Raw genomic sequence first — 15104 nt, 5'->3', positions numbered from 1 at the left:
GGGCAGGGCAGGGCGCTCACCCGGGCCGGCAGCTCGCCGCAGCCTTCGCGCTGGGGTCGCAGGGGGTCGCAGTGAATCACCATCCACTGGATTTCGAACTGGCAAAGGAGATAAAGATCACGTTAATTTGGGTCAGGGGGGTCACACTGGCCGAGGGTGTAATAGGAGGAACACTGGTGAGCTAACGGCATGTTTTAAAAGGTAGGTATTTAATGATAATAGCTATGGGTGTATCGGAGATGCCACAGTTCAGCACTGCGCACGGGGAGGGTCTGACCCGGCTCCTGGAGCTCAGTCCAGAGCTGAGCTCCACACTGTGCTCCCCCACCCCTAACTGTGGAGGTCTTTTAAAGAGGGGGCATAAACCTGCTGAGGGATTTAGAAAGAAGGTGAGATTCATCTTGTGTCATTTTTTTTACATGTTCTTTATAAACACAGGCATTTTTCCTCATGCTATGTGGTTGTTTTATTAGACACACAAAAAGATTTTCTCCAAGTGGATAGTTGTGCCCATGAAGGTAGGTCTGAGGACAGAAATGTGGTCTAAGTGTGAGAAGTTCAGAAAGCAGGATTATATGCACACTGGCAACATTCTGCAACTGGGTAATATACATCTGTGAAATTTCACATCTTTGAATGTTTGTATTTGGCACTGGAAAATGACACAGGATTAAGGCAAACCTCTTCTCAGAAACTGCAACTGAGACTCACTTGCTATATAGGTTAAAAAGCATACCCTCTGCTGAAAGTTACTGAATATCTCAAACATACAGCTTCAGAGGTATATCCGTTGACATATAATGCATCACATGGAATTTTAAGTACCAGAAGCATATTAAATTGTGCATATTTATTGTATCTAGGTTTTAAAGTCTTGGGTTGTTTTCTCTTCCCATCACACACAGTATCAGCTTGGCTTATGAACCACTAATGAGTGGTTTATCCAGAGATTTCTCAGTTTGATGATAAAATTTAGAGATTCCTATTCCTTTCTTTTCATTATGGATGGCTGAGGAGTTGGGGGGAAAGAAAGTTTTGAGTTTTTTTTCTTGTAACAACATAGAGCCTTGGTATGGAAAAGACTCTGATTTGGTTTTTCTGAGAAGCTGAAAATAGAAGTGAGCGTCTGGGGGCTTTCACTTCTTATTTCTTTGCTTCTCTGAGTCTTTCTTCTTATTCTATTGAGCTGAAGTAGCTCCCCACCACCCCTCCCACAACATAATGTCTCGGTGCTTCCTGGCTGCCTTCTGTGCTCCCTCTAGGATATCTCATTGCTCTCTTCAGTCCCAACCCATAACTGACGCAGAAGGCAGACTGTCATTCTGAGATACTTTCCTCTCCCGCCACCATCCTTACATTGACTTAGCTGCATACTGACTGCTAGAGCTAATAAATGCTTTGACAAATGCTTTGAGTCTGAAGTCCTTTAAGATCTCTGCAAGACACCCTCATATCCACAAGTTGCTTTTTTTTTTTTTTGCTTTCACCTTCACCACTTCAGTGCTGCCACTCCTGAAATCCTCGCTATCACATCTCTACTGTTCTGTTTACTTTGCAGTCATCAGTTTCCAGAGTGCTGAGCCTAGAGCACAAAAGAGGCAGTACCCTCATTTCTTTTACCTGTTATCTGACACCACCATCTGTGAGTCAATTCTCTACCTCCTTTATCCAATTCTCATTTTAAAACCTTTCCCAGTCCTTAATAATAGACAACTGAATGTCATAATATACATAAAAAAGAACTGAATGTATATTATAATTTAATACTACAAGGCAGCAATACAATAATAAAAATAAGAGGGTATCTGGAATCTGAAGATGAGGATTTATAAAAAGGCATAAAAATGGGATCAAATGATACCTATATGATAATTTATTTCATACCATACAACTAGATTCTGAGTCCCGAGTCTCTACATTAATCACCTCTGAAGCTCACTTGCAGAGGGAAAGAGATCCGTAACTGGCTCTAAAGCAGTTTATAATCTATTTCTGATTTAAATAATAATCTATTTCTGATTTAAATTAAGATAGACATGGTTTTAAGTCACAGAATTTCTACTTTTTCAGTTGGTCTGTTTAATATTGAATTAAAATTGTATTATCACAGAATTTCTACTTTTTAATTTGGTCTGTTTAATATTGAATTAAAATTGTATTAAATAATATTAAAAATGAAAGGTCATCCATTCAGTAGTTAGAAAATACCATAATTAAGGTTGCCTATACAAATTTAATCTGTATGTAATCTGAAATTGTGTGATTCCACACTTCTTTCTTTAGAACGCTTCCCTCATTCACAAGAACAAATGAACAAGGCCATGGAAATGGTTCCCATACTGCAGAAACTGTAAGTTTGGAAGTAAATGGAGTGAAACGTGGTAAAAAAAGAAAGGATGGCTTTGTGGAAAAGGCAGACAGATGCCACTGAATGAGCCTGCTTTTGCTTCATAATTCTTATATTGTGCTGACAAATAATTTAAATCAAAATAGCCACATTAGAGAGCATTCTGCATGGGGCGGGAGGAGGGAATTGGATGCCTGAAATGAAGTATCTGGGTACAGGTTATGCAAAAAAGCTGATCAGTAACAACTGTAACTGAAGTCAATAGTTTTGAGCTGTGCTTTCGACTTATAACATGGTACAAAATCTATAAACACTGAAAAAATGACTTTTAAGACATACCACCAGCAGCCGATATCTGCATCAGCACATTCTAGGTTTTTTATGTAGATAATCATTGTCTCTTTTTTGTCTTTTGTGTGTGTGTGTGTGTGTGTCTGGTTTTTGGCTTCTGTACTAAGGTGAGACAGATTTGAGATGATAAAATGCTAATTACTGTTAGACTTTGATGCGTGACTGTCCAAGTGCCAATATCTGTGTCTTAAGAGAATACTACTAGCAAATGCATATACATTTTTAAAGTTTGAACCCAGTTTTTCAACTTTGAACATAATCAATATTAAAATAGAGATAAATTTATTAATGAGATTATGAGATGTGATTGCTTGCTGCAGTGGGAACTTGACTCACTGAGCCAGGAAATCCTTTTAGTGTCTCATATGTTTTCTTCCAACGCTCTTGAATGGCCAAAGAGAAAACCAATCACTTTGTTTTGTTCAAGATGGGATTTGAGTGGTGAGCATTAAGTAAGGCCTGGTACTCTCATGAGTTTAAGACACACAAAAAAAAGTCTGAATAAATGAGGCAGGCATCCTATGCAGAAAATACCTAGCATTATTTACAAAACACCGTACCATAATGTGAATTTAAAAGGAGTTGAAATATTTTGAACGTGCAGCTTTAATTTGACATTTCTTAGTTCACAGTTGCTTAGTCAAGCAGCATTAATTTAAAAAATAAACTGGTTGCTCTGTAAATTTTTTGCTTAGGGCTTTTGTTACTCTATTTGTATGTTTTGGGGCTATATAAAGCAAAAATTGAGATGAAAACTGTTCAACTTCTTTAAAATGAAAAATAAAACTCTTTTGTTGGCAAGGTAGTAGAAGGTGTGACTGGCCTCCCATTGATTTAGGAGAGGTGAGAGAAGGGCAAGTATGTCCTAGCCTTGCTGTCAAGGTATCTTTTCCCTGGACGGTATTTCACAATGATCTTGTTGGTTATATTAAGCTGATTTAAAGGACATCGCCATTTTGAAGATGTCTCATGTAGATGTTCTGTTGATATCAATACAAAGTGTTATTAGGGATGAAGTACAGGCACAAAGTTCTCAGAAATGAACCTCAGATAAATTGGGGTAATCATAAAGCAAAGTTATTAAAATGTAATCCTTTAAGACCCATAGGTGTTTAAGACCCATAGGTCTATATTTCTGACATCCATTTTCCAAGATTCCTACAGGATTTCCATTTCATCTTAATTTCTTAGTCAGCACAGGTACAATTGTGTTAGTTAAGTCTTGTCAGTTCACTGTTTTGTCCTCTTAAATTCTATGGAAATGCCTGCAAATGCCCACAGCTTTGCACATCTCCGTATCAGCTGTGCAATTCAGTTGTCTTATTAGTGCTTTAGATGAGAGAGATGAAGGTTAAGTAAGATGTAAATGAGACCTAAATATCTAGGGTAGTATTTTCAGTATAGCATCAGTCACAGGGAAGCATTTAGCAGTACTGTAGGCTTTAAGGAAAACTGTGACACTCAGAGCACATTTGCAGGTCCCTTCTGGGAGAACTGGCTCCCTGTGCCCCACGGGGCTATTGCTGCCTCGGGGATGATTCAGGGGAGACATCCCTTCAGGGGAAGTACAACTGGGCTAAGCAATTTTCAGGTGAAGGTTTTCTACAATTTTTTGTCAATGGTATCTATGTTTGTTCTAAGGGAAGTCTGCTATCAATTCTTTGTACATTTGTTAAGTGACCAAGAATAAGCTACACATTTAAATATACCTCATTCTAGAGCTATTTTAAACATGTTTTAGCCATTTTCCTACATCTCTGGAACGGGTTTTTAGAGCTTCAATTTCCTTGCATCTTTTTTCAAAGTCTAAGAACAGTACAGCAACTTCTGGTGTTATTTGACCTTCCATAGCAAGGGTTCAGCCTTCTGAACGTGAGATTTCACAGGGTGAAAAAAACCTGAGACGTGACTTTTTAAAATTCACACACACAATCTGTTCTATGGCATGAATTAATCCCTGTTCAGCAAATATTGATAAGCAGCTTCCTCTTAGATGTTACAAGTCATGCGGCTGCCCTGAACTAGTTAACAGCATTAAATGTCAATTAAATAATGATCAAGATTCACTTCTAGCAAAGTGTTTAGTGTCTATTATGAGAAAATCAGGGTAATGTCTCTGAAATCACAGAAACTAAGACAATTTATATCATCTCACAGCAGTTAATCTTTGAGCAGTAAGAAATTAATGCCCTTACCTTTCTATAACAAACACGTGATTTAGAGAGTAAGTTCCTTTTCAGTTTTGAAATTATGATATATCTTGTATTGCTTCGAATTTATAGTGAATTATTTGAATTACTTTCAGATAAAAAGAACTATTTTTTTTATTCTAAAAAAAAGATAAAATGCAGCTGTAAACCTGCATAAAAATTTGCCCCCCAATAAAACATTCTAGAAATCCTGGAATAAATCTTTGTAAAGGCTCAAAGGCAAGCCGTAGTTTCTAATGGAACTCTATCTGTTACTCTCCTAGGCAATCATAGTAACAACAAGTGATAAAGAATCTCTTTTGAAATGACATGTATTACAGTGCACCTATAAGAAGTTGACCTATTCTGCAAGATAAGCAGAACACTCACAGAATACTGAAAAAAAAAAAAGAGTCGGAAACACATGATTTATGTCCTTCAAAAATTATACCACTGGAAGTAATATACTTTAACAATGCCTGGAAATAAATTATAAATTGTGCCTGGGACATATTAAATAACCAAGACTGGTGAGATGTTTAAATTGCGTCTAGTCAAGCAAGTTAAAGGATAAGCGATTTAAAGAGAAACTAAATGCACAGGCTAAAACAGAAACTTGTGCAATAACAACAGCCATTTTAAAATTACTAGTCCATCAGATTGTGTAATTCCTTTATCATAATTTCAGAGAATATGGTCTTCCTAAATCTACATTTTTATAATATCAAGTTGGACCACTACCACTGTCAGTTTTGGCTTCATAGCACAGGCCGTGCAATTCAACCTAGTGAGTCCTATGTCAAACCCACAGTTCCATCTGAATTAAAGTGTATTTTTAGACATCCAAACTCGGTTTAAAATGTAATGTGATGCTTACCTTCTTCCTTCCCTGATAATTTGTTCCAATGCTTCATTGTTCTTTTTGTCAAAAAATGTGCATCGTATTCCTGTTTTAAGGCCTACCTTATGCAAATATTTGATGTTTTTCATAAAATATAGTAAATATGACTGAATCTTCCCAGAAACATGCTAAAGGTGTAAACAAATATTTTGCACGATAAGTGGTAAATTGTAAATGTACTTAATTCCATTTTGTCCTTTTGTCCTTGAAGAAGGGTGTCCTACACTGAACGTAGCTTCACACTAGTGCCTGATGATGTACGTGCTTAAACATAGATGAGGCAGAACTTAATGCTAGACACTCTTCCCCCACCAGATGCCTGAAGAGCCTAGGGTGATCAGTGTTCCTCATGTGTATACCTTGCTGAAAAGAGCAAGTGTCTGCAAAACACGGGCTAGAGAGGAAGGGGGATAAAATTCCAAATTTCCTCTGCTGCTTTTCCTGACTTCTTTAATCCTAGCCAAAGGTCAGCCAGAGCACCAACAGAGAAGGGGGAGAAGTCCAAGTTCTTGCCAAGGTGACCTTAATACCACATCTCTCTCCTCGTTTGTAGGCTGCCATTTCTGATCATTACTTCAACAGGCAACAGGAACCCTCCTCGTTTTTAAAGGAATGACTCTGTGCCTAACTTGAGGGCACGGTTTACTGTAGCACTGTATACTAGGTGTTGTAATACTATTACATTAATGCCTATAGCTCTCTGCGCATTTAATCTAAATATCTTTCCCAAGAGGAATACAATATTGGGGTAGAATTTTTTTCATCCTAGTAACATGCGTAGATTATGTAATGTTTTCATCATCCCATCCATCCATTCATCCACCAGTATCCCTCAGACCAGTTAGCAAAGCTAAGATACGTGTGCAGCTAATCATTACATTATCAGCTCCAGCTGATTACTTTTGAATGACATTTTCAAAGACTAACTTTTGTTTTCAACAGAATTAATATAACTTTTTAGCTATTGATATTTTCTAATCCACTTCTATAGCAACATACTAGATAGCAACTTTCAGACACCTGGGGCACCTTTCTGTCGTCATTTTTCAAGTAAAACTGATTTCTATACAGTGCAATATAGTAACCTATACATACAGAGGTGATGAAGCATGAGGTGCTTCTTTTGTTGCAACGTTTCCCCTTTCAAGTTTATACATTGCTGGTTATCCTGTGGCCACAGTTTTTGCAAACAACATGAGAATATAGTTAAAAGATTATATCTCACTTCACTTTTTAAAAGCTGATGCAAAACTTCAGTGTAGGGATGTGGAAAATGGTTACAATATATTTAAGTACCTGATTCTCTTTTGCCATTCAACTCATTTTGAAATGAGTACCATACATATATATATATCTTACCATTCATATGTTCCTAACACACTTAAAGAGGATCCTTGGAAAAGGAACAGGATAATATATGGAACTTTGCAATGTTTTCTGCAATTTTTTCAATTGTGTTTTGAAATGATTTCCTTTTAATCTATGAAGTTAATTCAGAAATAGCCTTCCCAAAGTCTTAAATGTCATTTAGTGCCACTGTGGGACAAAATTGTTACATTATTCAGCATAAAGTGCAGTATAACTCATTAGCTGAAAAAAAACCTAGCTGAGAAAACACTTTCATGGATGTCTGAAAGGCAAAATGCAGATGTGACAGCTACAATTTTTTTTTCTGTCAGAAATTACAGGTATGTCACTTTGTATGTGTTTTATATTAATCACTTGTCTCAGAAACTAAAACAGATAATCAAATAATAAAATCCCTGAGGCTTTTCATATTCAGTTTTCTTTGTGGAAGGGCACAAAAGCATTCAATATTTACCATATGTAACCCCCAATGTTATTTTCTCTGTCAAAACAACTCTCCTTGCAATGTAGTAGCATGGAGAGGATATTTTCAGCATTAAATCCACTAACAGGATATAGAATAAACATTTCACTACCTACTCTGGCTACACAGAATAAAGAAGCACTCCACAATGAGTTTAGGTGCCTGCTATAATGCACAGGGGAAGTTAAATATCTAACAAAGGGATTCACAGCAGCCATGATATGGGGGTGGGATGTCCTGAGCTAGCCAGGAGAAAGTGTTGTGGAGATGGGTGGGCTTTATGTCTCAGCTCTGCTGGGCCCTTTGCCTGGAATGGATCTAGTCTCTGATGCTACACTTATCCCTCATAGGATTCATAAACAAGAACCTTCTTTAAGAGTTCACTGTCTACTCCAGGTCAGTCTTTTTCAAAAAAACTCAAGCTAATTAAAGAGAAGAAGCAACTGTTAACATGAACATACCAGGTAGCACAATGATTAGAACGGTCTCCTGAGGTATAAGGTACTCATGATAATCTCTGATTTAGCACTGAGATTTAAACGTGGGTCTCTCATTTCCTGTGGGAACATCAGAGTAGACCAAAAAGGCCCTCCGTCAATCTCCCTTACAGGAGATATTCCCTTTGTATTAATGATTTAAAATATTTATTCTGCCAGAGACACATTTAATTATCTTTAGGTGATGGTCGGTGCATACATATGAGAGGGGTCCCAGTTCTTGCTCAATGAATGTTTTGCTCTCTTTGGTGTGAGGTGCAGCCCACAAATCCATGTCTCGAGAATTCCTTCTAGATCAAGCTCCACATATGAGATAAGCAGAGGAACACCCAACTGATACATCCAGACAGAGCAGAATCCAGTGACAGAAGTGTGGATGTCTGAGAAATTTCACTATTGAAACTTAGACATAACCTGGGTCATCTCTTACCTTACACAGTATATATATGTGCAAAATTTAAAAAGCAAAGCTAGTACTTACCTGCCAAGGAGTTGTTATTTTCTGCCATTTCTGCTTCCAGAAAACATTTGAAGATGCATTCCACAAAAAAAAATTAAGTGTAAAGATCCTATAAAACACTTTTTGCAATAATAAAAGATTTTGGAACTTACCGGAACTGAAATTTCAGGATTATTTTTAAGTTTTCCAAGCACAGCAAAGCCATCAACGCTGATTTTCCCTTTTGGTTTTATGTTTAAGGATTCTATTTTAATACAGTCAATAAAAAGTGTGACACTGTTTGCTTCCACACTTATCATAAGCTTGTGCCATTGGGAGTCAAACAAGAAAGGCAAATGCAAAAATGATGCAGTTTGGAGATTTCCATCCACTCCTTTATAAGAAAACTCAACACTTTTCATTTGACCATTAAGATTCACTCCAACTTGTTCTTTTCCTGAAGAATCCTGAATCTGCCAAATAGTCCAGTATTTCTGAAGTGTGGCCCCAGTCATCCGAAAAGTAGTTAGAAAGGAATATTCATCGGGCAATCCGTTGGAATATATGGCACTGTGTAGGATCAAAATACAGTACATTTGTTGTGTATTTGTTCTGAAAAGCACCACATATCACCACAGAGTAATGAGAAACAGTTACTCAGTGGAACCATATTTCAACCACGCTTTTATCAGTGCTCTTCTGCATGCAGAGTCCCGAAACGGCATGTCCTTTTGAGGCATTAGTGTTGTTAATGGCAAAAGGAACCGGTTCAGAAATGTGGGTTCTTCCAACATTGTACAATATTTATGATAACCCTTTCTAAGTGTAATGGATGGAGCAACAACAGACTCATACTTCACATTTAGAAAGTATATCCTACAATTATGCTATTTCCTACTATTAGACTTACAAAATCAGTCAACATAGTACAACTTTATAATTGACCAGGTAGATAGTGCAGATCTGATTTGGTTTTGAAGACGTAAGAATGTCTTTTGCAGATGCATTTCCTTGTTCAGCCTGACAATAACCATTTTGTTAATGTATTAGCTATCACTTCAGCAGAAATCATTCAACAAATCATTCATTGACAAATATATGCTTAGTAAGAACCCACACTAAAAATGTGTTATGTCCTGCGACATTCAACCACGAGACTACAAGTAGCAGGGAACAGATTTGCCACATGTAAAATGTTTCGTTCTTTTGCAACTCCTGTAACACATGAGATTTGGCAACACAAACAAGTACTACTGGCTGTATCATTATGCAAAACAGTAACGTCATTTTTTATCTCAAATGCGTCGGCGAATCCAGTAGGATCTTTAAGAAATATGCCTTTTCTTATTCTATGGATCGTAAAATTGTAGTGTCATAATCCAGTTGACATCAATACATTATTTGCCATCTATCCACATTTAAGAATAAGTTGTATTTGAATAAATTTCTGAAGTATGGAGACATGCAGAGCTATTTTGTCACCAGCTTTCATTACAATAACTTCTCAGGCAAGTAGGCATTTTGAACAAAGATTATTTTTGAGTGGCAGATCAATTCTATCTCAGCAGCAATTTAGCCAGCGTTAGTGAACCTCAGGCTTTAGGCTAAGGGGGAAAAAACCGAAAAAATTGAATTAATTAGTTCTTATTCTGTATGCTTGATGACTACTGATTTAGTAAGAGAGTTCTTCCAGATAAAGTCTGCACAGTTTGTAGTTTGGTGTTAAAGTGTCCAAAGCTGTAGTGCAATCATATTCCAGCAGGCGACGGCACAGCCCAGCAAGACTTCAGTAAGGACCAGGACAAGCCTGGCAGCAGCAGCAGCAGCTTCACCTTGTTAATAAACTACCTGAACCGCTGGTGTTTCTCCTCTTTCCCCACAAGCCTTTACATACACCTGGAAGCTGGTGTATGAGGAAGGGGAATGTTTAGCTGGAAGATTATCTCATTACACAAAGTGTGGAGATATACAAAGGTGGGAGAGGGGGTTCCTTGCCAATATCTTTAAACTGCCAGTGCTTTGCTATGACTTGTGTCTCTGTTGACTGCAGATGCAGTAGTCTGTCCCAGCTGGCTTTGTCCGATAGGATTTTATCTAACTTCTTGTGTTGTCTTATTGTTTTGTTTCAGTTTGTATCTTGCCATCTTAAATGCAAATGTCAATGCATAGACATTGTACCTTTCCTCCTGTTCTGGGCCCTTTCCAGTGTATGCTACTGTCCCCTATCCTTTTGTTAGGCTTCTAGCTTACACAATATATTTATATATTCTTTCCTGCTCCGGGAACATTCTCTCCCTATCCAGACACACATTAGTCTCTTGCTAAGCTCCTGATCCAGTTCAGCACATCTTTTATGGCCCTCTGTGTCCTTCTTCCTCCACAATATCTCTTAAACAAGTATTTCAGTGTCCTCTGCTGCTAAAACCTTAGCTCAGCTGAGTCACTTATCTCCTCATTTGCTGAATCCCATCTGTTCTTGCACAAGAGCTGGTTTTACTACTACCCTGTTGAAGGTGGTATTGTTTGTTAGGTAATTTTTTAACTAGCCTCCACGTGACATTCCACTTTCTCTCTATCAAGTTCAGTGACTCTAGGGGATCTGATAGGCCGAGCTCTGCAGCTAAAGGAGGCATTGCTAATCCCAGATCCTCTGAGGAGAGGTTTTCATTCTTTCTCTGCACTGATACGTTTTGCTGTCCTGGCAATACTGGTTAAAATATCACACACATTCTCACCCTACCTCAGCTGACATAAATATACTGGGAAAAAACCCAACCAAACACACACATAAAAACTAGTAAGTAAACATAGTTACACTTTTTGATGAGAAGATTGTTTATACCAGATTGACAAAAGGATTCTTCGCACCACATTTAGCTATAGCGTTAGTCCTTTACAAACCATCATATGGGTCCTCCTTATTTTTCAGAAATTAAAATAGAAAAGAAATATGTTAACTTTTTCAAGTGATATACAAAGAAGAGAAATTGTGTAAGAGCTTCTGACATTGGTAAGAGAAAACTAAATTATAAGAAGTGTATATAGAACAGGAAAGATAAAAAGTCAGTGCACAAACATGGATAAATATTTACATTTTAAGGAACTTTTAATAACCAATCAGAAGAACTGCTGCCTTTAGACTAAAGACTCAGTATCAGTAATGTGACTCAACATAACGAAGCACAGCATGACCCATCGCCAGAAAGGTACTCTGCAGGGGACTGGTACTGTGTAAGATTTATACCTATAATTCTACAAGTAAAGCAGAGACAGATTCTCATCTCAGTTACTCCAACAGTAATGAAAAGCAATTCCATTGGCTTTAGCGGTATCAGTTTTTCAGTACACAGTTTTTCCCAAAGCCTGTGATCTTTACATAGGCAAAAACCCTACTGAAGTCAGCAGCTCAAAATGCTAAATATTTGGAAACTAGGGCAAATTTATCATGATATTTAAATGAACAATTGTAGAGAAGTTATTCCTCCATCTCACTGCAAAGTGAAGAGTGCTGGATTCTTTAATCTTCTTGAACAGATGATAACTATATAAACCCTTAAATTATTTAGGTAAATTATGTTTAACATACATGTTTCCAATTCCACTAGTTTATGGAAGGAAATCAAGCAATTTTAAATTTAGAATCAGGCAGATGAGCAAAAGAAGAATTAATATGCAAAATTATTTCAAGCACACAGAACAAATTCAGTCCTGATCCATTTCCTACCCACTTAAAATTGCCAGGGATATAAGCCATCAGATAATTTTTTTATTCATTTTTGTATCTTAAGTTTGTAAGATAGCAGTCTAGTCCTGCTTTCCTTGTGTACTCAGCCTACTATTAACTGCTTCATGTGTGAAATGAGTGCAAGATCAGGTATTTTATCAAACATTTGAGTCCTTGCTTAATTTTTTAAATACAGTTGGCGGGGCAGGTTGTGAAACATTTGTAATCCATCTAAGGGAACTTCTGAAACACTACTGTTTTCTTTTAATCTTTTTCATAAATACCTAAGAGTCTTATTAATCCCGTAGCTTGAGTGCTTACCAGGAAGATTTCTTTAAGATTTCGAGGCTAATTCCTACCAAGGCATCAATATAACCAAGATAAGTCATCTGGCTGAGCGGTGGAAGCCCTGAACAGTCCCACTGACTTCAGGATTCATCAAAAGCAGCAAGTATTTTAAAAGGTTAACTACATATTGATTTGAATACTACAAAATAACTGCTTATTTTATTAAACCTGTTTCTTTAATAGTTAATTTCTCAGGTGAGCCCACTGAGATAACTTACTTCTTGCTAAATGAAGATGTTAGAAATGTTAGTACAATCCACTAGAGATGGCTATAGAAATTCCTCTGGCCAACCTCATGATAATGCAGTATCATGTACCCAGGGGTGGGGGTTCCTTTGCTCAAGATGGAGACACTTGTGTCTGCACCTCCTGAAGCCTCCTAGAGTCACAGCTGACCTGGCAGGCACTATCTGGCAGCCATCAAATAAGCAATAACAATAAAATCTAGCTAAGCATTTTTAAAAGCAACTGTCCTAAGTTATTAGCCAGAAGTCATTTGCTAGGACTCATTACCCTCAGCTGGTCTCTATTCTTCAGAAACATCCAGTTCTGAGCTAATTATTTCTCTTATGAGCTAATTAGCTTCTTAGCTGCATTTTGTCTTTTCCATTAGTGTCATCATCAATATCAATGGAGCGCTACTATGTAAGATATCTTACTTGTAATGCAAAAGGAAAAGCACCTGAAGAACTTTGGTGGCTGGATGTAAAATGCCAAGCCTTCAGGCATAAGCATTTGAGGAGCATTACTTCATAGAGAAGCATTATTCCCAAAGGAAAAATCAGGAAATCAGCCTATGAAATTCTCTGGATGTTCCAAGCTTACTGATAAAGCTTTATAAACTTCCAATTTTCATTTTATAATTTCTTATCATACTGTGTTTGTGATGTCACCTGCTGAAGTGGTCTGCAGTACACCACTACCCCAAATATAAACACTGTTCAAAAAGCAGCTTACATTTTTACATTGCTCTACTTTGTACTGAGATGAGGATGCAGGCAAAGAGGTAACATTTCTAGAAGGCTACCTTCATGCTACTAAATTCAATATGCCCAGGACTGTTCTCTGATACTAAGTTCAGCTGGCATGAAAAAGTTTAGACCTGCTTAATTCCAAAATATGATGACTATATGCAGGCTGCTTATTGGGAATGGTCCATGGCCTATGCTAGCTGCCAAGCTGTGCCCAGGAATTGTTTGAAGAGTGCTAATTAGTCTGGACCCAAACCATGCCAAGGCCTTCTATAATATTTTAACAGTATAGATGATCAAGTGTGAATGCCTTGGAATGTTCCATGGCATTAATTTATCCACGTGGACACAGGGCCTTGTGATGTGACAGGTGCATTTGTGAAGTCAAAGGATTAAGATTTCATCCAGTGCATAAAGATAGCTAGCCCTTATCCCCCACATAAAAACATATCATGAACATACTCCTTTGTGCTAATATATTTTTTTAAAGCTTGCAATTAAAAATCAACACAATTATTATCCGAATTACCAGTATTAATTTTGTACTTGCTAACTGGTGGACACCTACAACAGGTTCATAGATTAAATTGAAAAATGACAGGTTCACTGTGTCAGAGACAATGGGTATAAGTCATGGCAGTTTCACAGGTTCTTATTACACGAAGAACACTGTTGATTCTTCAGCAGACTTTACGCTAGTAGAAGCAATGGCCAATGGGAATTTATGTGGATGATGGGAGAAGCTTAAGTCAAGACTTGTGTGCAATCATTTCTGTTCATTCTGGGATATACTTCTGGACCTTGGCAAGTACGCTAAGCAGCAAAATGACCAAGCTACAATTTAGTAGCGTTTTAAGGAAGCTATGTAAGCTTTTCAAGGCATAAGCTATTGCTACAGCACAGACTGAATAAATACGCTGAGCTGTGCCCATTTAATTGAGCTCTCAATCCCATGCCATAGCCACTACAACATGGGCTTGTCTGTGTTAGTGTAATGATCATATGCTAGTCTAAAAAATTATTTTACAATTCCTGATAAATACTGACTGAACAGTGACAGCCAGGCAAGCCCTCTGTGCTGATACTGTAATTGGCTTGCTTGCCATTTCTATCCGTGCGCCCACCTCCCCATCCCTTCCTCAAAAGCCTTGAATGCCTTATGCCAGGGAACGGGCTTACTTAGGGTGACCTCTCCCTATTTTGTAAGGCAAGAGAAGACACTGTCCATGGCCGCCAGGTTACCTGGTACTAATATGGCTGCCCATTAATGAAGGTGTGAGAGGAGATCTCTGCAGCGGAGCAGGCATGGAGGCTGCTGTTGCCTGATATGCTTATTGAGGGTCCCTCCCCAGTGCTCCTATAGCACTTCTGCCTTCATGCCTGCGTCAGCCGCCCAGCTCGGGAAAACAGTGCTGTGTATTTCTTCCAAGCTCACTCTAGTTTTGCCTCCCCCATCTCGGCGAAGCAGGAGCTCACAGCGATGGAGGCACGAACCTCGGTGTGCCT

The 15104-nt window shown here is 38.0% G+C and overlaps 1 protein-coding gene across 2 annotated transcripts in view; it reads right to left on the bottom strand.

The window, feature by feature from the left end:
• Positions 1-15104, bottom strand: part of COL9A1 (collagen type IX alpha 1 chain) — an 88393-nt gene that overhangs the window by 68446 nt on the left and 4843 nt on the right. For both annotated transcript variants that reach the window (XM_009275787.1, XM_009275786.1), the window contains exons 5-6: positions 8729-9125; positions 21-98 (exon numbers count right to left, since the gene is read on the bottom strand). In XM_009275787.1, coding sequence (XP_009274062.1) covers positions 21-98; positions 8729-9125 — 475 coding nt within the window. The remainder of the gene's footprint in view (positions 1-20; positions 99-8728; positions 9126-15104) is intronic.

The sequence above is a fragment of the Aptenodytes forsteri genome, unplaced genomic scaffold (assembly GCF_000699145.1).
Source record: "Aptenodytes forsteri isolate BGI_AS27 unplaced genomic scaffold, ASM69914v1 Scaffold256, whole genome shotgun sequence".
Lineage (NCBI taxonomy): Eukaryota > Metazoa > Chordata > Aves > Sphenisciformes > Spheniscidae > Aptenodytes > Aptenodytes forsteri.
This window is presented reverse-complemented; position numbering and strand designations above follow the sequence as displayed.